Genomic DNA, 27,385 nt, shown 5'->3' with positions numbered 1-27,385 from the left:
GCACCCTCACCATAAAAGGCTGTGACTGGTGCTTGGACACTCTGGCAAGGACCAACATTATTTTTGTTGTGTAGACCGCAGCCCTGTACACACCTACCAGTAGGTCTGCTGGGATATCAAGCTTGAAGTGTGGAGTTGGACCATATTTTCCTTTAAAGCTTTGAGTGTGTGGGGTTTTGTTTGGGGTAAGTGGCAACTGTTGTGCTGGGATAAGATGTGATAAGTCGGGTTGTATTTGTATTATATATCTATCTAAGCATGATGAGTATGTGCCTGATTGCCTGAATGTTATATCATGTCGCGCAAGCTGATGTTGCGGTTGTGAATTTACAGGTTTCATGATGGTCAAAAGACTGTTCCTTGTTGTTTTATTTGTTGATCAAGGGGATATTGGTCATTTTTTGGCTGAACTTATACTAGCATGTTAATGCAGCCAGTTTAAAAAAAACCCCAAGAAAAGTCTGTAAATCCTGCTGGGCCTAGATTATAATAACAATTAATCAAACTGCTCTTGAATATCAACTAACCAGACAGAGAAACAAACAGGCAGAAAGAAACTCAGGACTAGTACCAAGAGTGGCCTGCAGCATGTCTGGATCGATACCGTTCTACCAGAAGCACCATCGCCACTACGACCGTGGCTACCGTAGCAAGGAGACGGAGTCTAAAATGAGCCAGTACCAGTCCAGCAGCAGATACAGTGCGGGCAGCAGCACCTCTGCCACCAGCTGGAGCAGAGGGTAAGGAGGAGGAAGATGAGGAGGATGGAGGGTCAACCCCAACGCCACCACCCCAACCCCCCTTAACACCACCCCCCCAATCCGACTGATCAAGTTCACCTTCATCACAGTCACAGAATCACATTTCATGCTCTGTGGTTATATTCACAACAAGTAACCAACCTTCCCCCCTTTTGTCTTTTACTTTGGTCAACCCTTAGTCACACATGGCGTTTACTGTACTAGCTCAAAACTGCTTTGAAATCCTGCATGAAGGTCTTTGCATGTGGGCTGAGAGATGCTGTGTTCATTTATGTATGCTAACAAACTCATACAACTCTAACTTAATGGTTGTGGGTAACATAGTATTTGAGAGCAAAAACCCTTGGTAGATATGCTGTAAGAAAATAGACTGTTATGTAATGGCTGATTTATGTTATAGGGCATAGACTGAAATAGAATCTTGACCTGTGCATACCAATGTTGGAGGGAAAATAAGATGTGACAGTTCCTCAGCCTTATCCATTTAAAAACACGACCCCCCGTATTAGAGATTCATTTTCTTTCAAACCTGTCGATTCACATAGATTATTATAAAAATGTATTGCTTCCTGTAAATATCCAATAGACATGAGAATAGTTGTTTGTGCTTGGTGTTGGTGCAGATTTGTGTGGACCCTGTCGAATGCACTGGTCAGCTGCCTAGTGTTTATAAATGATGATTTATGAGTGTTTGTCAGTGTGAAAGAAGTTATAGTTGTAAAATACCCCAAAAAATTGTGCAGCATAGTGAAGAATAGAAAAGTGATCAGCCATAGTCAATCAGTCAATTCAGATTTCCTGATATTTCCAGGATGGAGAATATTTAGCTTTTTTTACCCCAGAAATAACAAAGTAGCCAGTATACAGTCTTTAAATACCCTGGCCAGGAAAGTATGGTAAGTTTTTACTAACACCATCTGATCTTGGCCTTTACACTCATGACTGTGGACTGCTGGGCAACACATTAGGAATCTGTGCTGCAGTGGGGCAAGGAGGATTATGATGTAATGATGATTTAACAGGCAGGGTGGTTATAAAATATTTTTACTGCAAAGATACTGCATTTATGTAGACGTGGACATGTTATGTGTTAATTGGAATAGGCTTTTCTGGATTTCAGTAATGAAAGTGTAGTCCCAAACATTGTATTGTTGCAGAACTAGTTCTGGAAAGTAAAGAAGATGTAAAGGACACTAAAAGGACACTGGCCCAGATTGATATGAGAAAAATGAGGGCAGCTGCCCTGTCACCTTTATCAAGTTGTTATCGCACACCCTGAGCCCCACCCCCAGCTCTCCAGCACTACAGATAGTGTTTCCCCTCCCTCCAAAACAACAAAGTGAGTGGAGTCTGACCTGAATTCTCTGGACAGCCTGTAAAACTAACTTTTGTTAGATAAAAAATGTTTAGTTAAAATACATTCATCTCATCTCATCTCATCTTCAACCGCTTATCCGGGGTCGGGTCGCGGGGGCAGCAGCTTCAGTAGGGGGCCCCAAACTTCCCTTTCCCTTTTTTAAAATGCATTCAATTTCATTTTATTTGTATGGTGCCAATATACAACATACATTATCTCAAGGTACGTTGTCAGGTCGAAACCTTACAATATTAGAGAGAAAACCCAAGAGTTCCCACAATGAGCAAGCAATTGGCGACTGTGGAGAAAAAATCCTCCCTTTTAACAGGAAGAAATCTCTAACAGAGTTGTGGGCGGAAGATCTGCTGCGACCGGTTGGGGAGAGAGGAGAGAATGAAGGAGAGAGGAGAGGTGGGTGGAAAGAGAGGAAGAGACAAGAGAGGGGGGGAGAAGAGAGAGAGACCAGGAACAGTTTAAGCAATGTCAGACTGATGAAGACGAAAACAGCTGGACTGGTTTTATTTTTCTGAGCCCACTTCTTTCTGCACTTGTTGTCCCTTTTTATTCTTTTCACCATTTATCTTGGGACAGTATTATGTTAAGAAGTATTGATCTAACATCAAGATTATAGCGTTTAATATCAATATCATTTGTTTTACTGAGATCTGTGGATCTGAATTACCTTTTAATGATTCAATAAGAAATATTTTCAGTTGTCTTTTGTGGTGGCAATTTGTTGATTTATTGAATACTATAATCATAACTAAACCATCTACACTCCCTTCCCACTGAACCCTAAACTACCACTCATCTACCCGTGACCTGAGCAGTATCCCCACATGTTAATGTTATTTGATTAGTTGCATTGTCTGGCTGTGTGCCAGGCTGATGGTACTCTGTGTGTCTCAGACTTAAAGTGTCTCCATACTCTGGGCTGGAAGAGAGCAGACTGAGCCCCTTACCCAAGAGAGCCAAGCCAACTTACTTGGCTGTGGATAAAGAGAACCAAATCATCGGCTATGTAGTGCCTATCTTCAGGGGAAGGTAATAAACTCCTCTCCATATGAAACTGGAACTCCAAAAAATGTATTTCTCTTGAAGTTATTCTAGTTGTAATGTTATTCCTTATTCCCCTCATTTATCAACACGGCTCTGCTCTGCTGACTCCCAGTCAAGAGTTTGCTACAGGATTTTCTGACACAGAGGGAGCAAGGGTGAGGAACATGGCTCGCAGGGATTTGTTCACCAGTGGCCTGGAGATGGAGAGGTCAGAGCAGATTTCCAGGAAGGAGGCCATGCGCGAGTCAGCTGACCGCATCTCTCTGAACAAAAGGGTCAGTGAAGGGCTATTGAGATAGTCTTTTACAACTAGGAGGATTATCAATGTCTGAACTGACATGTGTTTACAAACCATCCTGCTCGATTCGTTGCTTTTCTTGCTCATGACAATGCTGTTAAGTATTTCTTATCAATGACGTAACAAACTGACCCTTGTTACTTGTGATACAGCAGTACTTCTAACAGTATTAATAACTTTGGATATTACAAACATCCACTATGACATCACTGATCAACTGTTTGTTTTGTTTTTTATTTATGACATCACTGGAAATCATTCCCCAAGGTTTTTCTTCTCAATGACATAACAGTGGACATCACAAGTTGATTATTGTTGGACATCATGATGTCAGAACAGACAATCTCAGTCAGGGCATCACAGCTTCTCACCTGTGACCTCATGAAACACTCTGCTTCGTGAGATTGTTTTTTGTTAGTGATGACATCACAGAAGGTGTCTCCTACTTGTGACATCCCAGTAGAGCAGTCTATTTTATGACCTCACACAAGGGTTGTTGATAGTTGAGGCTCATTCAGATTCTTGATTTGCTGATTAGCTTGTGTTAGTTGTGACATCCTCACAGTAGACATCCCTTTTATATATCATCACAAATTGAATTTTCTTACTTAGATCACAGTCGTGACTCCATTTTTAAATATGTTCAACGACACAACCCAATGTTGTATATCTGAACAACCAATTAATTGCAGTGCTTCTTAGGAACAGCAAGTTCCTGTGGCTAAGTGGTTAGGTTTACTATTCCTTACACAAGAGAGTTATTTATGCCTTGGTGATTATTAAGTACCCAGCCATTCACTGAGTATCATAAAAGCCCTCTGCCAGATATCCTTATTACTTGGTGACAAATGCCTGAGGAGATCGTGTTTCTTGAGACACAGGGAAGCAGTGTCCCATGGGTGTTGTCATATTATGTGCTGAGTTACTGGATGCACAACTCGATGTACCACGACACCACTCACTATTCATAGTACATAATGAACAACACACAGTCACACTCATACTGTTATGCGTGTTACATTGCAAGTGCATACACCTTGCATGTGTGAACAAATGAAGATATGTTGAATTGTGGATTCCTGGTGAAATCATAGGAGTTTGGTATTTTTTCACATTTTCAGTTCATGGTTGGCAAAGGTAGAGTGATTTCCTCTGCTATCTTTAGATCCATGAACACGAGGAGCACTTCAAGCGTATGAACGAAGACAGCCTGATGCACGCCCCGGAGTTTGTGATTAAACCTCGCTCCCACACAGTGTGGGAGAAGCAGTGTGTGCGACTGCATTGCACTGTCAGTGGCTGGCCCGACCCACGGGTCGTCTGGTAGGTCAACAACACACATCACCGTTAACCTCACCTCAAAGTCTGTCCTGTCTGTTCTCTCAACAATCTGCATTTTTCCTTGAACTCCATCTACTTTCCATGGCTTTATTTTTTCATCCTTTTCAAGCTCTTCTTGTTTCCCTTGGTCTTTCCTCTTTTGTGTTTTCTGCCTCCCACTACAAGGTACAAAAACAATGTGGCAATTGAACCCCTTGCCAACCCTGGCAAGTATAAACTTGAGAGCAGATACAGCGTGCATTCACTGGAGATTAACAGGTAGGTGTAACTTTTCCAAAAATAAATTATTCTTAGAAGAGCAACTGACGTTTGGTTTCACAGTCTAACATCCATCACATTTCGCCACCTTTCTGTGGAAACATTGTTGTTATCTATTTTGAATTTTTTTTTGCTTATGTGGACTTACATATTATGTTCATATTCAGGTTCATACTTTTATTTTGGTTAACACTTGAAAAGGTTTACATGCTCTAATGTTCAGAAAAGGCCTCAGTATTCTCACACATTCCTGCAGCACCTCTTTTCACCCTCTTTCTAAAACGCCTGGATATCATTTAGCCCCTCCTCCCGATAAACCCCAGTCTGCTCTTATTGTCCAGCTGGCCCAGTAAAGTGGAGATTTTCAGATTGCATGCGGGGTTACCCCAAAAGCCTTCCAACTGTGACATCAGAGTGGGAGAGAAATTCTGAACCAGTTGATCAGAGCCAGAATATAGGGTTAAGCCGGTTCACAAAAAAAAAAACTACAGGGTGGTGTTTTTTCACAGTTTGTAGGCCGGCAGGCTCCACAGATACACACATTTATGTGGACCAACACTGAAAAAGCGATTTATGCATAATATGTCACCTTTAACTTTAAATGCTGCTGTTTGCCATCTTAAGCACTTAAAACCCATCTACCAATTAGGTTTAGCAATCCAGTATTTAACCGTAGCTAACCCCAGAATCCCAATCTGAACTAGAAACCCAGATTTTTGTGCTACTGTATGGTGAAGAAAGAGAAAAAAACACCTGCTTGTAAAAAGACAGGTTTTGTTACTTTCTTATTTAGATGTAATATTAACTGAATGTTCCTCAAGTCTCGGAGCTCTTTCCACAGTAGGACTGCAACAACTCCGCTGCATCTGTTGGCCGATGAATTATTATTAAAGAATTCAAATGTTCAAGTTTTTACTTTTCTTGTCAGTGTCATTACTGGCCCTCACTGTATGTCTGTTATAAAAGAAAAAGTGCTACCCTTTTCTTTTGCTGTACAGTATCAGACACACTTTCTTTGGTAAATCGAGCTTTAGATTTTATGCAAAATGTTCTGCTTAATGGAAGACATAATTGAATACTGAAAGCAACCTTATACGGGAATAAACTAAATGTTGATGGTGTCATTATTCTATAGCCATTATGCAAATTAAACATTTTCTTAAAGCAAAAAAAACCAAGCGATTTATCACCAGTTTAAAATTTGCTTATAGTTTATTAGAATATGTCTCGGGCATTGTGGTTCCCATTCTGTTCAAAACACAACAGATACTCCAATGTAATGTGTTGCATCAGAAACCCACACCACCTGATGCAAATGACATCACCAGTCATGTCTATTTATTCCGACAGTATTCCTGGCCAGGAGTAATGGAACACTTCAGTCAGGCCTCACATACTTGGTATAATTTACATGGTTGAGAGGGCTGAGGAGGGGGAAGAGCTCGGTGCACATGAATCCTTGAGAGAATGTGTGTATTATGGACATTGATCACCTGATCCTCTCCTCTTTCAGATGTGATTTTGACGACACAGCGCAGTATCGGGTCTCTGCCATGAACTCAAAGGGAGAGCTCTCTGCATTTGCCTCCGTCGTTGTTAAGAGTAGGTTTCACTTAGCCCCATCATCACACCTCAGTATTTTTTGACATAAGCAAACAATTACAGGATTATTTCAAATTAAAAGAACAAACTATTGTATGTTCTACCTGCGTCAAATGATTTTGACATTTTGTCAGTATTACACTGTACATGCAGTCCATCAATAGAGCATAATAACATTATTTATGTGTTGCATGTATTATTTGCAACTGGTGCTCTTCTCTATAGGGTTCAAAGGGGAAATTGATGAGTCCCTGCCAGCGCCCAGACGTAAGTGTTTATTCACTGCGTTCACTCTCATTGTCCTATTTGATTGCTACTGATTGCTCTGATTTGGTATCCACCAACTCTTGAAAAAGCTATGAGAGAGCTTTTTTGTTGCCGCAAACCTGCTGGCAGTAAAACCAAACTAATGAGTTTAAGTAGCTGAATCTCCACAAAGCTAAACCACTGTGATACTGCTGTGTGCGTTTCGTTATTACAAGTTGTTACTTTTGCCTAACATGTTTTTATGTGTTAAAATAATGCAGCTTTTGTTTCATCATTATGCATCTGTTTGTCATTGTTAGAAAAAAAACATATTTCTAATCTTTCAATGTCTAAAGAAGATACTTTATTATTTATTTTACTTTTTACCATACTCATCTCTGGTTGTTGATACATGACTGAGCTCAGTCGTGAGTGGGTTGGTGGGAATGTAGGGGCTGTAAGAACAGTGGATGCTTCTGCACTAACAACCTTTTTGTTTTTTGCTGCGGCGACTATACAGGGGTCAATACGGAAGGTAACAGGTTCACAGGAATCTGGTTTGAAAACACTTTGGTGAACTTGATGTTTTCCCCTGACTGTGTCCATGCATGGCCACTCACTGTAAAGTTCACAGTGTTCTCCTGGAACACTGAGATCAGGAGTAGTTAATCTAAAGGTGTTTTGACATGTCTGGTAGAGAGACATCAGTCTGTGTTTCTCAGCAATGTTGCAAGTATGCAACATTGTAAGCTTAAGTTCTCATGTACTTACTAAGTGGAAGGGTAGTGCAAGAGTTTCATGAACTGCTGAAGCATTTTGAAATCCATGGGTATGTAGTTTTGCTGCTGTGAGATTGTTTTTCAGCTGTCTTGACAGAGAATAGATTTTAGTGCCATTTGATGACGCCTGCTGTAATTATTTATTTATTAGAGCCTTGGAAGTATATAGCAAACTTATAAAATGTCTTCTTTTTTTTGTCACCCCGGATACTCGGTTAATGTTGTTAAATGTATACATGGTTAGCATCTCAGTAAAGATCTTAATTGATTTTTCAACTATTTAAACAACAGAAATCCTAGTTATACGTGTTTTGTTTCAGCTGTGTTTTACTTGTGTTTGTTGTGCTATCACTTCAATGCATGACAACGAGTTCTTCCTGTCTCCTCTCTCTGTTGGATTTGATTTGCTCTCTCCACTTAATTTGAAGACGTTTGTTTTTTAAGTTGTCTTAATTTGCCACATTTACTGTTGCACAAGAACACAGGTCCAAACTCTGACTCTGCTGTCTCCTGCTTTGTCTATAGATGGCCCAGTGTCCGAGTATGGCATCACCTTCCAGACTCACATTGTTGATAAGTTTGGTGTGTCATTTGGAAGAGAGGGGGAGACCATGAGTCTGGGGTGCACAGTAGTCATCTACCCTGCCCTGCACCGTTATCAGCCAGAGGTGCAGTGGTACAAAGACGGTTAGTGGACAACAAAGTGTTTCTCTTTCGACTCCAACAGGATGATCAGTTCTGGTTACTGCCATGACTTTTAAAGTTTTACTAATCTGCTTCCCATGCAAAAATCAAATGTGTGCTCTAAAAAATTGGTTCAACATTTTTGTAAAAATGTGTTGAAATGTATTGATGTCCATGGCACATTGTTTTACCTTGTTAACATTCATCGGTGTGTCTTCTAGATGTTCTGCTGTGTCCATCTAAATGGTACCAAATGCACTGGAGTGGAGACAGAGCCACACTGACGCTCACACACATGAACAAGGAGGATGAGGGTCTCTACACCCTGCGTGTCACCACCAAGTCTGGATATGAAACCTACTCATCCTATGTCTTTGTCAGAGGTGGGGTTACCGTCCTTCAGTAAAACGTAAATGGCTTCCTCACTAAATAGGGCGGTATAATGTTAACATGGATGTTTCCATGTATAAAATACCTCATCTGGGAAAGGCCAGTCCGTGTGCTCAAGTGTCCTCGGGCAAAAATTTGCCCTAGATTGCCCCTGACGGCTGTACCTGCAGTGTATCAATAAGATGGGAAAAAAATGTGCAGTTGTATAGCAGCGCAGTGTGAATGTGAGTGTGTGTAAAAGGGTGGTCATTAAGACTAGAAAAAAGCAAATACAGTCCATTTACCATCTACCATATTGTATCCCATAGCTTCAGCCCACCTACTGTACAACTCACACTCTAATCCAGGATTATCTTCTTACCACAACTTTTCTTATGATGGACTGATTTAGACACAGCTCACTCTGAATATGCCCCAATTTAACTGCTACTTGCCTCCAAGCCTGGGACTCCTTTGGAGGACTCTAAGCTCTGACATTCACAGTCGTGCTAAAAATCAAACCATCAACAAAGCCTTTTTCTAAAATCTTCCTTCATGTTTATATAGAAAAGATCCTCAAGCCCTTAATCCTTTAGAATGTTACAGATCTAAGATATTTCCCCCACAGACATTTTAACTTCAATCCTACTCAACACAAGATATATACAGCCTGATGCCCACAGCTTTGTTTTCCTCAAGTGACATCAGGTCAAGGTCAAAGTCACAACAACAGGTCCTCTGGAACCTGATGACCAAAGTATTTGATTGTGAGCGAGTGAGTGGTTTTAAATAGGATGTCTTACAGAGAAACCACAAAGTGGCAGCTCCCTGGCATCTGTTTGAATACCATGGAAAAGGTTGTCGGTGAAGCTAATCTTTGCTCCCTTCAGAAACAATCTGACCTTTGAGGCTCAAGCTTATACTGTACAGAGGAACCATGTTGAGTATGAACAAGTCAGAAAATCCATCTGCTATGGCCCAGATGTCACCCGGTAAAGAACACAAAAGGTACAGCCTGAATAACAAAACAATTCGGAGGGAGCTCAACTGTGGAATGATTCTAACATCGAGCGCAGCTACTGTAGATACTATATATCTGCTTCAAAGAGAAATAGGCTGCTCGGTTTCCTTCATGCTCTCTATGGTTCCCCCACTGATCTCAAACACTATCCTGTTGTAATCATCTTATGATCATCTTATGAAGTTGATGCATCAAGAACTTTTTCTCTTTTGTTACTTTCTGAAATATTACATTCAAAATTATAGATGGAATTTAGCTTATCATTTGAAGACAAATACATTACCTTGATGGTTGTAAAATACAGGCTACACACCCCCTGTTAATACATACTTTTATATTATACTGCAATTCTTGTCTCTATTGAAGCCTCTACTAGACGACCTCACTTTACCCTGATGTTTCTTTTAAGAGCCACCTCTCTGATCCCCTTTCACTCTGGGAAGGGCTGTTGCTAATTCTGTCCTGCTGCCACTGATTGCCCTCAGCTTGTATTTGACTTGAGGACGAGAGACATTCCTTGCATCAAGCCCTACACAGTTCAGTGCAAATCAAATCACACTAGAACCCAAATTTTTGTAGTTGCTATTTTGGGTCAGTATTAAATATATATAAAAACTAGAATGTCACTCAGTTGAGGCTGAAGAATCCTCTACATGATAGTCTACTTCTCACCAGTACAACATTTTAAAGAAAGAATATGAAAGAAAAAAAGGAAGTGGTCTGATAACCATAATGATTTATTTGTCATAAAACGTAGTTAAAGGAAACAGAAAAAAATAAAAAATAAAAATCATCCTGGATCCGCCCCTTAATCCACATCTGCACCAAAAGGTAATCGGTTCTTTCCCGGGCAAATCTTGCTAAAAATAAACCAAGACACAAACCAAGAAACAGACGGATGTACACATAACCTCCATGGCGGAGGTTAAAAAAAAAAGAATATGCACATAGACATTAATAATGGTGTTGGTCATGTTTGTGTTAGATGCTGATGCTGAGGTGGAAGGAGCTCCAGGTGCACCTCTGGATGTTCGCTGTCTGGATGCCAACAAGGACTACATTATTGTCACTTGGAAGCAGCCAGCTGTCGATGGTGGCAACTCCATCCTGGGCTACTTTGTGGACAGGTCAGTAAACATGTTGCTGCCTGTGTTACTCTTCTTACCAACCAGCAGTGGTCATCTGGATAAAACCCCTCAAAGAAGGGAGGGGAAGTATTAGACTGTGTCTTTTGGCTTCTTTAATTGTAAAATTTCTGTTCCAAGATCATAAAAGCTTTTATATTTGCTAGATTGTTCCACAAAAGAAAAAGACAAACTGGATAGATGCAGATACTCAAATCACTACCTATCAATAAATATATGGCCAAGATAAAAAACAAAAACCTTTAAAGTTCAGATCCACATCTTTATTTGTGGTCGCTCTTCCTTTACATTTGTCCAAGAATAGGAAACATGTTCGGAAAAACACCTGTATGTGTGGTTAAAATGAATCATATATGTACAGGTGTGAGGTTGGAACTACCCACTGGATCCAGTGCAATGACACCCCAGTCAAGTTCGCCCGGTTCCCTGTGACCGGTTTGGTGGAGGGCCGTTCTTATGTCTTCCGCGTGCGTGCTGTCAACAAGAGTGGCATGAGTCACCCGTCCAGAGTATCTGACCCAGTGGCTGCCATGGACCCAGCTGACCGTGCCCGCATGAGAGGTACAACTGAACTGCACGTCTGGTCCCTATAATACTCCTATCCATATTTAAAGACCTCTATTACCTCATGAAAGTAAAAAAGTAGAATGTAAGTGGAAAAATAGAGTTATCAAAAGGGTATTTGTTGACTGATACATTGATATCAGCACACAACAGCTCCTTAAAACATGATGAAATTGTCCTTTTTTTAAAATTCAGTTTTAATTGTTATTTTCTTCTTACTGAAGATTTGGTGAAGTGGGTCACTTTTTAATATTTTAAAAGGCATTACAACTACAATTATAACAAATAAAATTCTGGTCAGAAACACTGATTTGAATTTTACTGATACCAATTAAAAATAATGGCGCAATGTAATTTTTACATGATGATGATGATGATGATGATGATAAAGTGCCTTGAGACAATGTATGTTGTGATTTGGCGCTATACAAATAAAATTGAATTGAATTGAATTGATGATGATAATGTATTTGCTGCCAGGTACTTCCGCCCCCTGGACCGGCCAAATCATTGTCACTGAGGAGGAGCCTGCAGGTAAGAAAATTATCGTATTCTCCAGGAAGGTCAGGTTCAGCTGCTGTTACCTTATCCTTTAGCTGCTGTGTTACATTATCTTTTGTCCATCAGAGGGCATTGTTCCGGGGAGACCTCTTGAACCACAAGTGACAGAGGCCACCAAGAACTATGTGGTGCTGAGCTGGAAGCCACCTGGGGAGAAAGGCCTGGAGGGTGTCATGTACTATGTGGAAAAGGTAAATTGTATCTTGTTCACAACATATTCTTACATGTTACCTTTCCACACTTAACCGTCATAACCAGAAATTGTTTAAAAACAGTTTTGCTTTTTGAAACAGCAACTAAAACCTGATAAGCCAGTCTATCTGTGATGGATGATGGTTTGACTCTTGTGTCCTTCTCTGTCAGTGTGTCTCTGGCACAGACAGCTGGCAGAGGGTGAACACAGAGATCCCAGTCAAGTCTCCACGCTTTGCATTGTTCGATCTTGCCGAAGGGAAGTCCTACAGCTTCCGCGTCCGTTGCTGCAACTCTGCCGGTGTTGGTGAACCTTCTGACCCGACTGAGGCCACCACAGTTGGCGACAAGCTTGGTGAGAAATTGCACAGAACATGCTTCACTTAAGGCAGCAAAATTTCATTCTGAGTCAATGTCCCTAAATATGCTTTTTTTCTGGTCTGTAGATATCCCATCTGCCCCTGGCAAAGTTGTTCCCACTAGAAACACAGACACATCAGTTGTTGTGTCATGGGAAGCATCGCATGATGCCAAAGAGTTGATTGGATACTACATTGAGGGGAGTATTGTGGGCAGCAATGTGTGGGAGCCATGCAACAACAAGCCTGTACATGCAACCAGGTAAAATTACACCTCATGTTTTTTTTACAATTTTATGCAATTATGTTGCCACCATCACAGTCAAAAAACCCATATTTACAGGTTCATCTGCCATGGTCTGGTGACAGGAGAGACGTATGTATTCAGGGTGAGGGCAGTGAACGCAGCAGGCCTCAGCCAGTTCTCCCAGGAGTCTGAGCCTGTGGAAGTGAAGGCTGCTATTGGTGAGTGGGCTCAGTGGGTGAGGGTTCATATGGTACATCTAATTTAAGGAGCTAATGTGGGCAAATTACAGTTCATCATGTTATTTGTCGGTTTAGATTTGTGGGTCAAAAAATTGCTTATATTATATTTATATCTTTAAAAAAAACCAGACATTTGTGTTATAGCTTGCATTCCCGAATCATTTTGCTGCCACTTGATTTTTTTCCTCTGATGTTTGATTATACACAACATATTGAACCTATCTGTGCTGTTAACAATAGAGATCAGTTTTTTTATATTAATCAGAATCATAAATACATAGGCCTAAGACTCTTTAACCCTTTTAAACTTTTAACAATCAAACCAAGGAAATTACCATTAGGGATACAGCAGATCTTCCTTTTCACTAGATTATATAATGTACAATTTCGTTGCAGCAAAAAAACAAACTTAATATCCCTATTACAATATCCACCTGCATAAACATTTTCAAAACTTTAAACTACATATAAATTATCTGGTGATTGCCAAAATGTTTTTTGGAAGGATTAACAAACACAGAAAAACCTGAAGTTGAATAGGGCAAGACAGGGTGAGACAAGGTGATTTGACTATAGGGAAAGAAAGAAAAGTAAATTTCACCACAAAATGACTCCTGAAATGCATTCAATCCACGGACTGGGGATGAAAGAGTTGGTTTTAAGGTTGTAATTTTCTTTAAAAGATAAACTCTGTTTTTGGGAAGAAATGTTTGAAAGTCAAGCAAGAATTAAAAATGTTCTTTGTATTTTGCTGCCATTGTTCTGCTGAGACATGTCTTCAGCTGTTTTTATCATCAGCATCTACTGTACACCCGCACACTTTCTCCACCATGGTCCCCCTCTTTTACCCTGTCACGTTATTCTGCACTGTTGTGTGCCCCACCTACCCACCACCCTGTTCAGCCGCACCTACCCTTCTCCCACCACCTCCTCCTCCTCCCTGCACAGCCTGAAGCGGGGTCAGGACTTGTAGACTTCCTCTAATTTGGGTCTATGCGATCCAATTCAGTGGTTGTTACAAACAAACCCACTGTCAGAAACCAATCCCACCATTGTCCCTCACCTGTCCTGGGCACAAAACGTGTTGGAAACCCCTTGTGGTGCTAAAGGTATCAACATGCACACCTCTCCCACCCGTCATAAACTCTTACTAATCAGCTGACCTGGAAGTGGTATTGTTCTTTTGAATAGTTAACTACACTTGAATGACGAGGCTATGAATTATTTATGAAATCTTGGCAGATAAAATAGTTATGGCTGTCTTGTTATTTTTTTGGTTTATTTTTGTACGATCTAGGCAGTTTCCCCCGGGAAAAAAAAAAGTTATATTCTAATTCCTAGTAGTATGATTGATACTGACAGGGCACTGTAGTTAGTCGACTTAGCACGTTTTCATCTATACAAGGGGACGAAGCTTTTCACTGGAAAATTATAGAGCAAATGTTTGTAAAATCACAAAGTGCTTCTCCCAGAAATAGCTCTTTATGTATGTAAAACATGAACTCTATGAAGTTATCGCATTAGTTTATAAACTCTTTTTCTTTACGTCATCTGACAATTTATTTAGACAACAACATTCAGTAAAATAATACAATTTCCTCAAGAAACGATTCTATTGAGAGGCGATAAATGATAATATTGAATTGGAGCCCAGCCCTAAAACATACTTTGCAAAACAGAGCAAAGCTGCCATTGCAATGACTGTTAGAAAAGCTCTTTCTGTTCTCCTGCATGTGTTCCCTAAATTCTCTCTGCATTTCAACTAACATAGCTCTCAGTCTTTGGATGTCACTCATTCACTGGATACATTTGTGACGAGCTGCATGCTCTGTTTTCCTCGGTGAAACACACTTCGTAAGAATGCTGATATGATTTATTGTACTCATATAGGTAAACACATTAGTAATGTTGTCAGGAAAACACCATTGTTTATTATAGAGAATGTACAATTACGGCTGTTTCACTTAGCCTGGGAGCCAGACGAATTCTGGTACCTCAATTAATTTGCTCTGTCAGACTCGGTCTGGATCCCCTCCATTGGAAGTGATTTCCCTCGGGCAGAAATCTTACTGGTCCAACCAGAACCGATTATCTGATAATGGGCGGGGTTTATACCATGACGCGGAGAGAAGCAACTTTTGTAAACAACCAAGGCTGCCGCTGGTGACCGAGCATTTGACTAAAAATACCCTATATTTTCAAATTTCTCGCAAAAAAATGACAACAGTCGTTCACACACATCGTGGAATCATCATCACAGTAATCTCCTCTCTGCCCTAGTCTGTTGACATTTTTGCGTCGCTCAACAGACGTCACATGATTCGTTGCTCTCATTGGTTGTAGGTCTATCCAATTGCGTCCCGAGGCATTTTGGTCCGTTGGTAACGCTTTTTGGAAATCAAAAATTAACTTTGAGGTCCCTCGATACACCAGGCTATGTTTTATTACTACTGATAATAATATTGAGATGCTTTATTAACAGTACATAGCATCTTTCATTCAACAAAAGATACACCTCAAAGTTTTTATATTGGTGCAAAAAGTAAACAAAGAACAGCTAAAACCAATTACAAAACGAATGAATTAGGTCATGGTTTACCATTCAGTCTCAACACATCAATAATTTCACTTTTAATTGGAAATCTAAGAGTTGGTGAAATCCATTAGCATTGTTACTAAGTGTTTTTTCATAAAAGGTTGCTGCAAAGCCTGCACACCTACACTTACTTCACACAACTGCATGTTCTCATATGCCTCCTCACATGGATGTCACTTATTGGTCATTTTGTCATTTTTTCACCTCAGTTGGATGAAGACTTTTTACTGAATTTGACAGACTGATGTAATGAATATTGCTTTTTGTGTTCATGCCTGTCTCTTCTTTATTGTGTGAGATTGAAATAAGATCTGTGACTTGTGAATGGATCTTTTGCCTCTTTTAAAAAGCCCTTTCTGCTTTTCTCTGCTAACTCCTGTAGGGGGCGGCATCCCTCATGGTGTGTTGCCGGAGATGGGGCCGGGGGGTAACGCGGGCCAACTAACCGAGCACAGGCCACGCTGGACGGACACGCATGAAACTGTCCAGTCCCTCCCTGACACTAAGCAAAAGTGCAATAAAAAAACTCAGGCTGATACTGAAGCCAGGGAGGGGACCAGGGCTGCTGGCTCAAGCCTCACGGAGCCCAACCCCACAGGGAGCAAAAACAAGGGGGGCAAGAGGGGCAGTGTGTCCTGGGCCCCTGACCTATTAACAGACCTGGCCATAGAGTCTGTGTCAGGCTCAGTTTCTAACTCACCCATTGACATAGTCACAGCTGCACACTTAGACCCAGTCACTGCTGAGGTTCAGGAGCCGGCTGTAGAGCCAGCCAACGGGCCTGGGGCCGGGCAGGAACGTAAGTTCTCTTTAGACGCCTCTGCTAATCGGGAGACAGCGAGGCCAAGGAGTAAGTCGACAGGTGAGCACCGGTCACAGGTGGAAACCATGGTCAAATCCAACACAAACCACGAAATGCAACACCAGCTCCCCCCACTCGGGATCCATTAAATACTCTACATTCCCAGTTTTATATATCAGTCCTGCAAGACTTTCACAAGCATTTTCTCTAAAATAATTAATAGACAAGGAGCAAAGTGCTCAACTGGTATATTCTCCTCCTAAAGGTAAGTCATTGTAAAACCACCAAACTTTAACCCAACACAGTCACACTTAATAGTTTTGCTGGACACCACTTTCCCACAACCTCCTCACTCTGTGACCTGGTGTTAATTGTCTGGAACCTTGGGAGCTGCCACCACTCTGAGTACCATGGGCACTTCAACACACAAACACACAGAAGGATGTCCTCAATCAGTCAATCAATTTTTATTTGCAACAATACATCGTCTCAAGACATTTTACAAAAGAAGAGAAACCCAACAGTTCCCGCAATGAGCAGCATTTGGCGGCTGTGGAGAGAAAAAAACTCTTTTAACCGGAAGAAATCTCAAACAGAACCAGACTCAGTTGTTGGCGGAACATCTGCCTGGGGGAGAGAGGAGAGGTGGGCATTAAGAGGGGGAGAGAAGAGAGTTAAGTCGATTAACCGTTGCTTTAATCTCTACCAGGCTTGGCAGCAGCCAGCTAATCACACCCTGTACTTGAGTAGCGGTTTATGCGGAGCAGGACACTGATCTGAGACCTTTTTGCTAGTAGACTGTGTACTTCAGATTTCAACCTCTCACACAATTTTATGAGCTTCTCATTCCTAAAAAAAAGTGTTTTTGTGTGTGACAGCCCAATTTATTATCACCATGTTACATGATTCTGCTTCTAGAGAGAACTTTTACTCACCAACACTCCTTCAACCTTGCCCCAGAAATTAATGTCCTTTGTTAAAATGTTGTTATCACAAATCTTATGTGGTATGCAACACTTTTAATCTTTCTAGTTAAGAGCATTACAGTATCGTTGTACATTTTGGTAAGGTTAATACCATTCTGATGTCTGTCCATTAGATATGAAGCTATACAGTTAGCTTAGATTAACCAGCTGCTGGCTAGTGTAGCTTAGCTAAAGATTGCAAGCAGGAAGAAACCAGTCTGGCTCTGTCCAAAGATAAAAAGACAGCTGACCTGTAATGTTCAATAATTTACATGCAATATCGAATTCATTCAGCAAAATCAAAATGTCAATTAGATAAGTTGTAGTTTTAGAGGTGTTATTTCACAGATCTTTTATTAGCCAAACGTAGAGATTTCCTGGCGGCGTAATGGTTTCTGGGTATCTGGTTTATAGATGTATTATTTTAGAGGTGTTGTTAGGGTGGAATTTGTTTTGAAACAGCTGTTTATTAATGTTTATCTTAGGTTCTAGTTTCAAATTTAGCTTACAGATACGTGGTATCAATCTTCTCATCTAACTCAGGGCAAGACAGATTTTATACATATTTCCAAAAATCTTAAATATACAACAATTCATAGAACAATTCAATTCAATTTTTTCAGTCTGTCAAACTGATTCTTATAATGCCAATAATAATAGGACAGAGAGGGGAGGGGAAAACAAACTACAGGAGAGAGAAAAAAAGGTTAGTGACATTTAGTGGTGATATAACAGGATCTTCAAATGTTCAAACATTTACATAATTAATGTTAATATGAATCAGAAAGATTAAGGGCTTTAGATTAAGGAGAGCAGCTGGGCAGAGGTGTAAGAAGCAGTTTGTGATTTGAAAGTATCAGCTCATAGTGCTTCAATTTCCCATTACATCAACCTATTCCCCTACTGAGGCGCTGTGGTGTTAATTTGAGTTTTCTGTCATCTCAGCCTCCCCTACTCCACCCTATGGCATCACCGTCCTGGAGTGTGTGCGAGACTCCATGGTGTTGGCCTGGAAACAGCCAACCTTCATCGGTGGTGCTGACATCACCGGCTACTTTGTGGATTACCGTGAGGTCATCGATGGCGTGCCAGGCAAGTGGCACGAGGCCAACATCAGGGCTGTCAGTGAGAGGGCCTACAGAGTGAGTAGATCCAAAACTACAGTTGATGTGGATTTTAATGGTAAACAAGACAATTTAATAAGGAAGGCTTCGTCTTCATGTGTCTCTGTCTTCAGGTGTCCGACTTGATGGAAAACAGGAAGTACCAGTTTCAGGTGCGAGCAGCCAACATGGCAGGTGTTGGTATCCCGTCACTGCCCAGTGATACCTTTCTATGTGAGGAGTGGACAATCGCTGTACCAGGTTGGTTTCACCAACCGTTTCACCTCGTGAGAGAAAGTATTTTAGAGCCACACACCACTTTCTTTTTCTTTTATCAATCATACAGTGAAATGTCTTATTCTCTTGAATAGGGACTTGAATAAGTTCAGGAGGACTGCTCAGCCTCTCCAATTAGTTGCATTGTATAAAACTAGTCAAATCTGAAGTATAGTCCTGAAGATTCTTGTATTACAAACTGGATTTGGAAGATTTTAGCAGCGGCACAAAACCAAAGATGCTTCTGAGATGGATTATTGGAAATTTTGGATTCAGTTTTATTAGACTTTGTCGTGTATTCAATCAATCAATCAATCAAACTTTATTTATATAGTGCCTTTCATGAAAAATTGCAATACAAGGTACTCAACAGAAAATAAAAATTAAAAACATAAGAGGACTAAATTAATTCTTACCATATTTTTCATGTGTCACTTGCAAATCCCCTTACTTTATGCAAGGACAGTTTCAAATACCTAGAGTATCCCTTAAAAGATGATTACAATATCCAAATGTAGCTATTACATGAATTTTGAAGCACTTTAATATAAAACTTATAATACTTTAAATTACAAGTGGAAGAGATATATTTTGTATGCTAAACCAGTATCAAGGTGAAGCTTTATGCTTCAAATCCTGAACGCACCTTTTCCTGCTGTTTGCACAATTCACACCTCTGGTTACAGTTTCTAAGTAAGTGGGATTAAAAGAGTTAAAGACATTATTTCCAGCACATCAAGCTGGTTTCTAAACAGTCATCTCCTTTGAAATGCTGTTGTTACACTCAGATGTCATGTGTTAAAATCCTCACTTAGCTGTGGAATAAAGTCTGTTCTCCTGGTCTCTATCTTGTCAACTTTTTCTGTTTATATAATTGTTGGCCAACAGCTATGAGTTATTTATGGATCCCCTCAGCATATGAAATGTGTTTCTGTCTGTTTTCGGACCATAGGACCTCCTCATGACCTGCAGGTGCGAGAGGTGCGAAATGACTCACTGGTGTTGATATGGAAACCACCTGTATACCAGGGCCGAGATCTGGTCAACGGGTTCTACATTGACTTCAAGGAAGCGGATGCCCCAGAGGAGGCATGGAGAGGGGTCAACAACAAGGCTGAGGAGAAGGCATACTTAAAGGTCGACATTATCTGGAGTCGCTTTTATCATCCATTTCACCTGTCAGCAGCTGGTGTATAATCTACTTATATTCTTTGAATTTACAGATAAAGAATCTGAAGGAAGGAGAGGCATATGTGTTCCGTGTTCGTGCTCAGAACAAAGCCGGTGTCGGGAAAACCTCTGATGTGACTGAGCCGGTCCCAGCTGTGACCAAACCAGGTAGGAGAAAAAAGTCAGTCTGTTGAGCATCTTTTAAATTTCCATAGCATGACTTAATATCAAGCTTTCACTTTACCATCTCTGTGCTTTAGGCACCAAGGAGATAGTTGTGGATGTGGATGATGACGGAATGATCTCCCTGAACTTTGAATGCTGTGACCTGACCCCTGACTCCAAATTTGTGTGGTCCAAGAATTACGAGGAAATTACAGCTGACTCCCGCTTGGCCGTAGAGACCAAGGGAAACAAGTGAGAGATGTCAAGTTTGTGAAACGGAAACTCTTTGAATCCCACACCATTGTTAATTCCTTTTTAACTTCATAATACCGCATTTTCTTGCAGATCCAGAGCTGTTTTCAATGCACCTGGAGAAGAGGACATTGGCATTTACTCCTGTCTAGTCACCCACACTGATGGTGCTTCATCTAGCTTCAATCTCTCTGAGGAAGGTCCGAACATATTTCAAGAACTTATTGTAATAGATGGCTTCAGTTTTAAAGTTTTGACTTACTTTTATCTCTGTTTATGAACATCGTCCTTCTTTCTTTGTCAGAGTTGAAGAGGCTGCTGGAGGTCAGTCACAACCACAAATTCCCCAGTGAGTATTTCAGACTCACATCCTGTCACCGCTGATTTCAAGTGTCTCGTTGACTGGTCTGGCTTCTTTAAAATGGCTCTCACTCTTTTTTCATCCACCCTTTCTTCAAACTAGTTATTCCCCTGAAGTCAGAGTTGGCTGTGGAGCTGCTGGAGAAAGGCAGAGTTCGCTTTTGGCTGCAGGCAGAGAAGATTTCAGCTGATGGCAAAGTCGATTACGTGTTCAATGATAATGTTATCTCTCAGGGGGAGGTCAGTAAGTAGCAAAGGGATGAATCCTAAGTAATTAACATGTATGAATTGTTTGGGGCTATTTAGGTAGTTGAGACTGAAGTGTTGTATGTGAAAGATTCTGAAATTGTCATCCTTGTTTTACAGAAATATAAGATGAACTTTGACAAGAACAGCGGTGTGATTGAGATGATCATGGAGTCTCTGACCCCGGCAGATGAAGGCACCTTCACCTTCCAGTTGAAAGACGGGAAGGCAACCAACCAGTCCAGCTTGGTACTGATAGGAGACGGTACGCATGAAAACATCCTAAGAGATTCTGGTCCAAGCTTGTGTCAAGCTGGACTTCAGCAAGAGTTTTATATTAAGAGTTCTTAATATTTATAAATTTATATTTTCAGTGTTCAAGGAGCTGCAGAAGGAATCAGAGTTCCAGAGGAAAGAATGGTTCAGAAAGCAAGGTATGTGACACTGTCCCTGAATATCAGAGCTGCAACTAACTAAAATCATTGATTTTATCATCATTTAATCTGATAATTATTTTTTTTGATTAAAGGATTAGTTGTTTTTTCTATAATGTTAGACAACCACAACAATGCCTATCACTTTATCCCAGAGTCCAAGGTGACATGTAATGTCTTATTTTTGTCCAAACAACAGTCCACAACCGGGAAATATTCATATAATTTCAATAAAGGTAAAATCTGAAAATTCTGACACTGGAAAAGCTGGAAACAGCTGATTTTTGGCATTGAAACTGCAAAAATGACTCACATAATTAACCTAGATATCGAAATCCTTGATTAATTTTCTGCTGATTGATTAATCAATTGATTATCTAAACGTTTCAGCCTAAAATGCATAAATATTATTCTTATAACTACCGTGTTTGTTCCAGGTCCACACTTTATCGAGTATTTGAGTTATGAGGTGACACCGGAGTGCTGTGTTGTGCTGAAATGCAAGGTGATACAAAACTTTAGTTTTCACGCTGCCCACTTTTAAAGAAACACTCTGAGTGTCTCAGTATTTCACATTATTCTGTTGTGTGGCATTTCAGGTGGGCAACATGAAGAAGGAGACCTCTGCGCTGTGGTACAAAGACGGACGTGAGATCAAAGCAGACGAGCATCTGGGCTTCACAGAGGGAGTCCTGAAACTGGAAATAGCTCAGGTAAAAAATACGAGAAAAGGAGCCTGCGTGAAGTGGGATATAATAAGTGTATGTGTATATATATGTATATATATGTATATTTCTGTATGTTTTATTTGTGACTGCATTCATTTGCCCTGTTTTATTGGCTTTTGTCACCTGAACATTGATTCACAAGATGTTGTCTTTGAGTCAGAGAAAGTAAGTTAAAACCAAATTAATAAAAGAGGGCTGTCATCACCTTCTTTCTCTAACTGCTCTGTCGTCTTCTCTGTTTTTTTCAGCTCATTTCTCTCAGATTTTATTGAAACCCTGTCTTCATTCTGTCTTACCCTTTCCCATCACATTGTAATGTCTCTAAACGTCTGTCTGAGTGGCGTACAGTGGCATGCCATCCCTCCATTTCGGTATAACATATAAACATGATGTCACGTGTCCCATTTCAGCGTGACTGTCCTGCAGACACTGCAGACGCCGACCTTATCTGGAGAAGACTAAAAGTTGGGATCAGTTTTCTGTTGTCATCATTGGCCAAGAGCCGCTTGTAGTTCTGCCTGCGAATGCAATTTTTTGTTTGTTTGTTAGTTTGGCTGTTGGCTTTTTTGCTTTTGCGTCATATTTATGTTTTCTGCAGCATCCATAGCAGAAGAGAAAAGTTTGCCTTTTCTCATCAATATGTATTATTATATTATTTTACAAAATCTTGGTGATGTTCAGTGTTGCTTTACGACCTCGTCGTTTTCTCTGTCAGATTTCCAAGAAGGATTCTGGTGTGTATGAGGTTGTTCTGAAGGATGACAGAGGAAAGGACACATCCACGTTGAACTTGACAGATCAAGGTAACCTTCAGTAGAGAACACAATAATAGAGAATGCAGCAAATAGGTCACTTATCACTTTTATGTCACTTAAAATGATCACATCTTGCTCTCTTGAAGGTTTCAAGGAATTGATGAATGAAGTTTTCAGTTTTATCGGTAAGGAGAAACATTGCGTCCCCTCATAATCTTGCAGCTGATTGATTTTGAAATGGTCTTTCACCAAAAAGATTATTATTTTTTTAAATGAACTGTGTCTTCTTTACTTCCAGCCAATTCCTCCACTCCACTGAAGATCACAAGCACAGATGAGGGCATCCGACTCTACACCTTTGTCAACTTCTATAACGATTTACTCCAAGTGACATGGCACTACAAGTTAGTCCTCTGTACACATTTATAATTAAGCAAGCATACAGTATGATCTGTTGTATTGACACGGATTTGATTATTTAGTTATTTAGTTACACTAACAATAATAATTAAGAAGATATTTTTGTAATACAATGCTCCCTTGCCCTAAACCTGACAAACAAGACAGTTTAATCGTATTTATTACCTAAATATGATTTATTCTTGTGTGAGACGATAACTGACTGAAGTTGATCAATTGAATACACTTCAAAGCAGGATGAGGCCATGTGTGTGTGTGTATATATATATATATATATACACACACACACATGGCCACATAAATTCATTATGTGGATCTGATATGTTTCTAACAGAACTGTCTCGCCTGTATCACCTCTATGACAGGGATTCTGCCATCGCCTTCTCTGACCGTATAAAGAGTTGTGTGGTGGGAGAGCAGCTGTGGCTGCAGATCACAGAGCCCACAGAGAAAGACATGGGCAAATATGCCATCGAGTTCAACGACGGAAAGGGCGGCCTGAGGAGAACTGTTGAGCTGTCTGGTCAAGGTGAGACTGTACTCATCTGTATTTTTTTTTTTTACCTGGAACTGATGCAAATGTGCGTTTGTGTAAATTGGTCTGTAAAAGTTATTTAAACTTTAAACTTTTTTAAAAAAACATGTATTGACCATTGATAGATTACGTAATAATAATAACAAATAATTATAATTTCCTATTTTGTGGTATTTTATATTTAGATTATGTTACCCAAGCAAAGTCTCGAGCTGAATCTCTTGTGTACCTCAAACCCAAGATTCAGATTCTTAACAACATTTTATTTTTTTGCAGCATTTGACGATGCTTTTGCAGAATTCAAGAGACTCAAGTAAGTTACCAACAATTACTTATTTTGTTAGCTTTATGTAGTTCTCCACGTTGTTTGTACTGTTCCTAATAGATGTGCAACCTTAAACCTACAGCTTTTTCTTATTTGAGGAAATACAGTACACAAATAAGTTCTGTATGCATGCAGGTTAAGTCTTACCTCTCACTTCTGATCCTCAGCAACCTCAATGTAATTTTTTGTTCCCTCTTTTTTTCTTACCTCCTCAGGGCTGCTGCTATTGCAGAGAGAGGTAAGCGATTCTGTGTTTGCAGTGGCTGTTTGTCAGTTTTTATGCTTGATGAATCATCATAAAGACCTGTCAAAAAATAATATATTAAGAATACGATGTTTTCATATGAATTTCAAAAGCTATGATTTTATTGTAACTAGAAAATTCCAACTAATCTTGGCTTTCCATCTATTCTAAAAATCATCTTTTATTACTTATAAACTTATTATGCACTAGACTAATGCACTAGATATTTTAAATGTCAGTGTTTTTAGTGTATCTGTGGAGCCTGCCGGCCCACAAACTGTGAAAAATGACCACCCTGTGGTTTTTTGTGAGCTGGCTAAAACCTACACAGCCTGGCCCTGAACAACTGGTTCAGATTTCTCTCCCACTCTGATGTCACAGTTGGACTCTTTTGGTGTAACCCCGCCTACAATCTGAGAATCTCCACTTTTCTGGGCCAGCTGGCCAATCAGAGCCGAGTTTTAGTCAGAGGGTGAAAAGAGGTGCTGCAGGAATGGGCAGTGTGAGAACACTGATGCCTTAGAGCATGTAAACCTTTTCAAGTGGTAACCCAAATTATAAAGTATGAACCTGCTCATATAGCATAATATGTCTCCTTTAACATCTAACTAAAATTGAATTTCCTGTCTCAAGTACTTGAGTTTACCCTTGTTTGTAACACAAAAACACTGAAAATACATGGGAAATTAAGTTCAGGTTCTGCAGTATCAGAGAAATAAAGCTTATTTAATCGTAATTATTGAAGTACATTGCGTTTTATTTCAGGTCGTGCTCGAGTAGCAGGAGGCTTACCTGATGTGGTCACTATCCAGGAGGGCAAGGTAAACTGTTTCAGTTGAAACAACGTGTGCTGTCAAACAAATTGACCTGTCATGTAAATTGTCCTGAATAGAGACAGTACATTAGACTGCTGGCAGTCACTCTATAGGCTTAAATGTAACCGTAATTGCTGTAATGTCGAATGTTGCTCATTATCTGTACCTCAGGCCCTCAATCTCACCTGCAACATTTCGGGTGACCCTGTGCCAGAGGTCACCTGGCTAAAGAATGACAGGGAGATCACATCTGATGATCACTGCATCCTGAAGTTTGAGTCCGGCAAATTCGCCAGCTTCACCATCACTGCCGTGAACACGTCGGACACTGGCAAATACAGCATCCTAGTGAAGAACAAGTATGGCACAGAGAGTGGGGACTTCACCGTAAGTGTCTTCATCCCTGAAGAGGCGGGCGGCAAGAAAAAATAGAAGCGGTCCAAATCTTGTCGTAAATATGTATAAAAGAAAAACACTGGAAAAAGTTGAAAGACAGAAAGACGGCTTAAGGGTGTTTTTAGGTGTTTGTGTAGAATATTAAATTGACCCTAGATGTGCTAAAACACGAAAAAGTCTAACAGTTCAGAGAGAAATCCAGAGATTTGGTGCAATAATAAGTCTGACTGTCTGTCTTACTGATGAGTGACATTCGAACCAATGAAACTGGTGCAATTTTAGTTTTTGTTTATGTAAAGTTGTGGCCTGCAGAGATGTTGTCATATGTTTACTTTAGAAGAATAAATGAAACATTAGTTGACAAAGAAAGCTAACGCTTATAGTTTAAGACATGTTGTATTGGCAGGATACAACTATCAAAAAACATGCAATTGTTGTTTTGACATGTTTTATCTTATAAGCCACAAATGATGTTGACTTCACTGCTAACCACAGAAAAGCATAAGCTATCAGTTTTAGTTTGTTTCACCAAAATATCGACATCTCGCTTGGTGATTGTTGCATGAAGAAACCACTTTCAAGTGCTTCTGGAAAAAATAACTTTTACAAAAAGTTGGAAGACAAGGTGTATACAAACACCTATAACATCTCCACAAATGACTTGTCGTTTATCCCTGCACCATGTAAGGGCTCTACATTGTCATGCAGCACTTGTGCATTTTTCCAATATTCAACCTAGAATTTACTCTCCACATGTTTGTAATAATATTACAGACAGAGGAAGACAAAAATAGACTTCAATTGTGGCAAACTAGTTAATTAGGCTAAGGTCAGCTCCATGAGTTCCTAACACTTCTTTTGGTTTTGGTTTTGGAAAGAAAACACTGAGACAAATTGGAAAACATCCCCATTATAAGCAGTTAAATACATGGATTGGTCAAAACACCCTTGTTGTGCTTTGGAAAATAAAATAGTAGAAGTGAACAAATCTGTTGCAGATGGAGTAAAACATGGTGCTTGAATGAAATGTGCCATTTCATCAGCTTTTACATTCAGTCCTGTTTTATCTTTGGTTCCATTTAATTCACAATCACTTTGAGTGTTGTGATCATGACATCACTTATTGTATCCCTGTCTGTAGTGAACACTGTAGCCCGCTGTCTACTCATTAATATAATTCACCACTGTCATGACATCCCCTTCACTGTCCATCATTAATAATTATCTCCTCTTTGTTCATGATGATGATACCGCTGAAGACTGAGATCACAAACAGTGATTATTGCTTCACTTGTTCCCCTGTTTCTCGATAAGACTAATAAAAATGAGCATGTACTTTCCCATTTCCTCCTTTCCTTTTTGAGTTGTCTCACTTAAGTTTGATCCCTCCACCCTTCACCTTTTCACCTTTCACTATCGTTTCAGTTGCTGCTTCCCTTTTTCCCTCCCAGTCACGATTTCTGTAGACTTGGACTCCCCGAAGTTCAACCACCAGCATGGAGACAAAACACCCCTCCAACCCCGAAACAAATTTTTGTTGTAACAATATTATTTATGATTGACGATGCTTTAGGGATGAAAAAGTGACATTCACATCAAGATGAGCACTAACAGAACAACAAAACCTGATATGATTAGAATTGAGAGAAAACTACTGCTATTTTTCTTTGTCCGCGTCACGGTATAAACCCTGCCATTTGTCAGACAATCGGTTGT

General features: G+C 40.1%; 1 protein-coding gene across 3 annotated transcripts; it reads left to right on the top strand.

Moving 5' to 3' along the window:
• Positions 1-34: 34 nt before the first annotated feature.
• myom1b (myomesin 1b) lies at positions 35-27,009 on the top strand. 3 transcript variants are annotated; one of them, XM_035613186.2, is made up of 39 exons: positions 35-185; positions 531-740; positions 3,028-3,162; positions 3,290-3,452; positions 4,641-4,798; positions 4,982-5,074; positions 6,588-6,676; positions 6,902-6,943; positions 8,227-8,388; positions 8,607-8,768; positions 10,761-10,902; positions 11,282-11,481; positions 11,965-12,018; positions 12,112-12,236; positions 12,409-12,592; positions 12,684-12,858; positions 12,940-13,061; positions 16,061-16,540; positions 18,391-18,587; positions 18,683-18,809; positions 19,777-19,961; positions 20,048-20,162; positions 20,255-20,411; positions 20,505-20,611; positions 20,716-20,760; positions 20,875-21,011; positions 21,138-21,282; positions 21,392-21,451; positions 21,889-21,956; positions 22,051-22,164; positions 22,590-22,643; positions 22,895-22,982; positions 23,081-23,119; positions 23,233-23,338; positions 23,720-23,883; positions 24,166-24,202; positions 24,430-24,452; positions 25,224-25,279; positions 25,445-27,009. In XM_035613186.2, the coding sequence occupies exons 2-39, from the start codon at positions 589-591 to the stop codon at positions 25,703-25,705; spliced, it is 4,923 nt and encodes a 1,640-aa protein (XP_035469079.1). In that variant the 5' UTR covers positions 35-185; positions 531-588; the 3' UTR covers positions 25,706-27,009. The 3 variants fall into 3 exon arrangements, with proteins under 3 accessions (XP_035469079.1, XP_035469080.1, XP_035469081.1); XM_035613187.2 differs by lacking the exon at positions 22,590-22,643 and having other exon boundaries at positions 36-185; XM_035613188.2 differs by lacking the exons at positions 16,061-16,540; positions 22,590-22,643 and having other exon boundaries at positions 37-185.
• Positions 27,010-27,385: the final 376 nt, after the last annotated feature.

Source organism: Scophthalmus maximus, chromosome 16, assembly GCF_022379125.1.
Source record: "Scophthalmus maximus strain ysfricsl-2021 chromosome 16, ASM2237912v1, whole genome shotgun sequence".
Taxonomy (NCBI): domain Eukaryota; kingdom Metazoa; phylum Chordata; class Actinopteri; order Pleuronectiformes; family Scophthalmidae; genus Scophthalmus; species Scophthalmus maximus.
Note: the sequence above shows the minus strand (reverse complement) of the source record. Positions and strands in the feature narration are given on the sequence as shown.

Coding starts and splice junctions, on each gene's coding strand:
- myom1b (XM_035613186.2), top strand. CDS start 589: ATGTCTGGATCGATACCGTTCTACCAGAAGCACCATCGCCACTACGAC. Junction 5,075..6,587: donor CATTCACTGGAGATTAACAG/GTAGGTGTAACT, acceptor CTCCTCTTTCAG/ATGTGATTTTGACGACACAG. Junction 6,944..8,226: donor GTCCCTGCCAGCGCCCAGAC/GTAAGTGTTTAT, acceptor CTTTGTCTATAG/ATGGCCCAGTGTCCGAGTAT.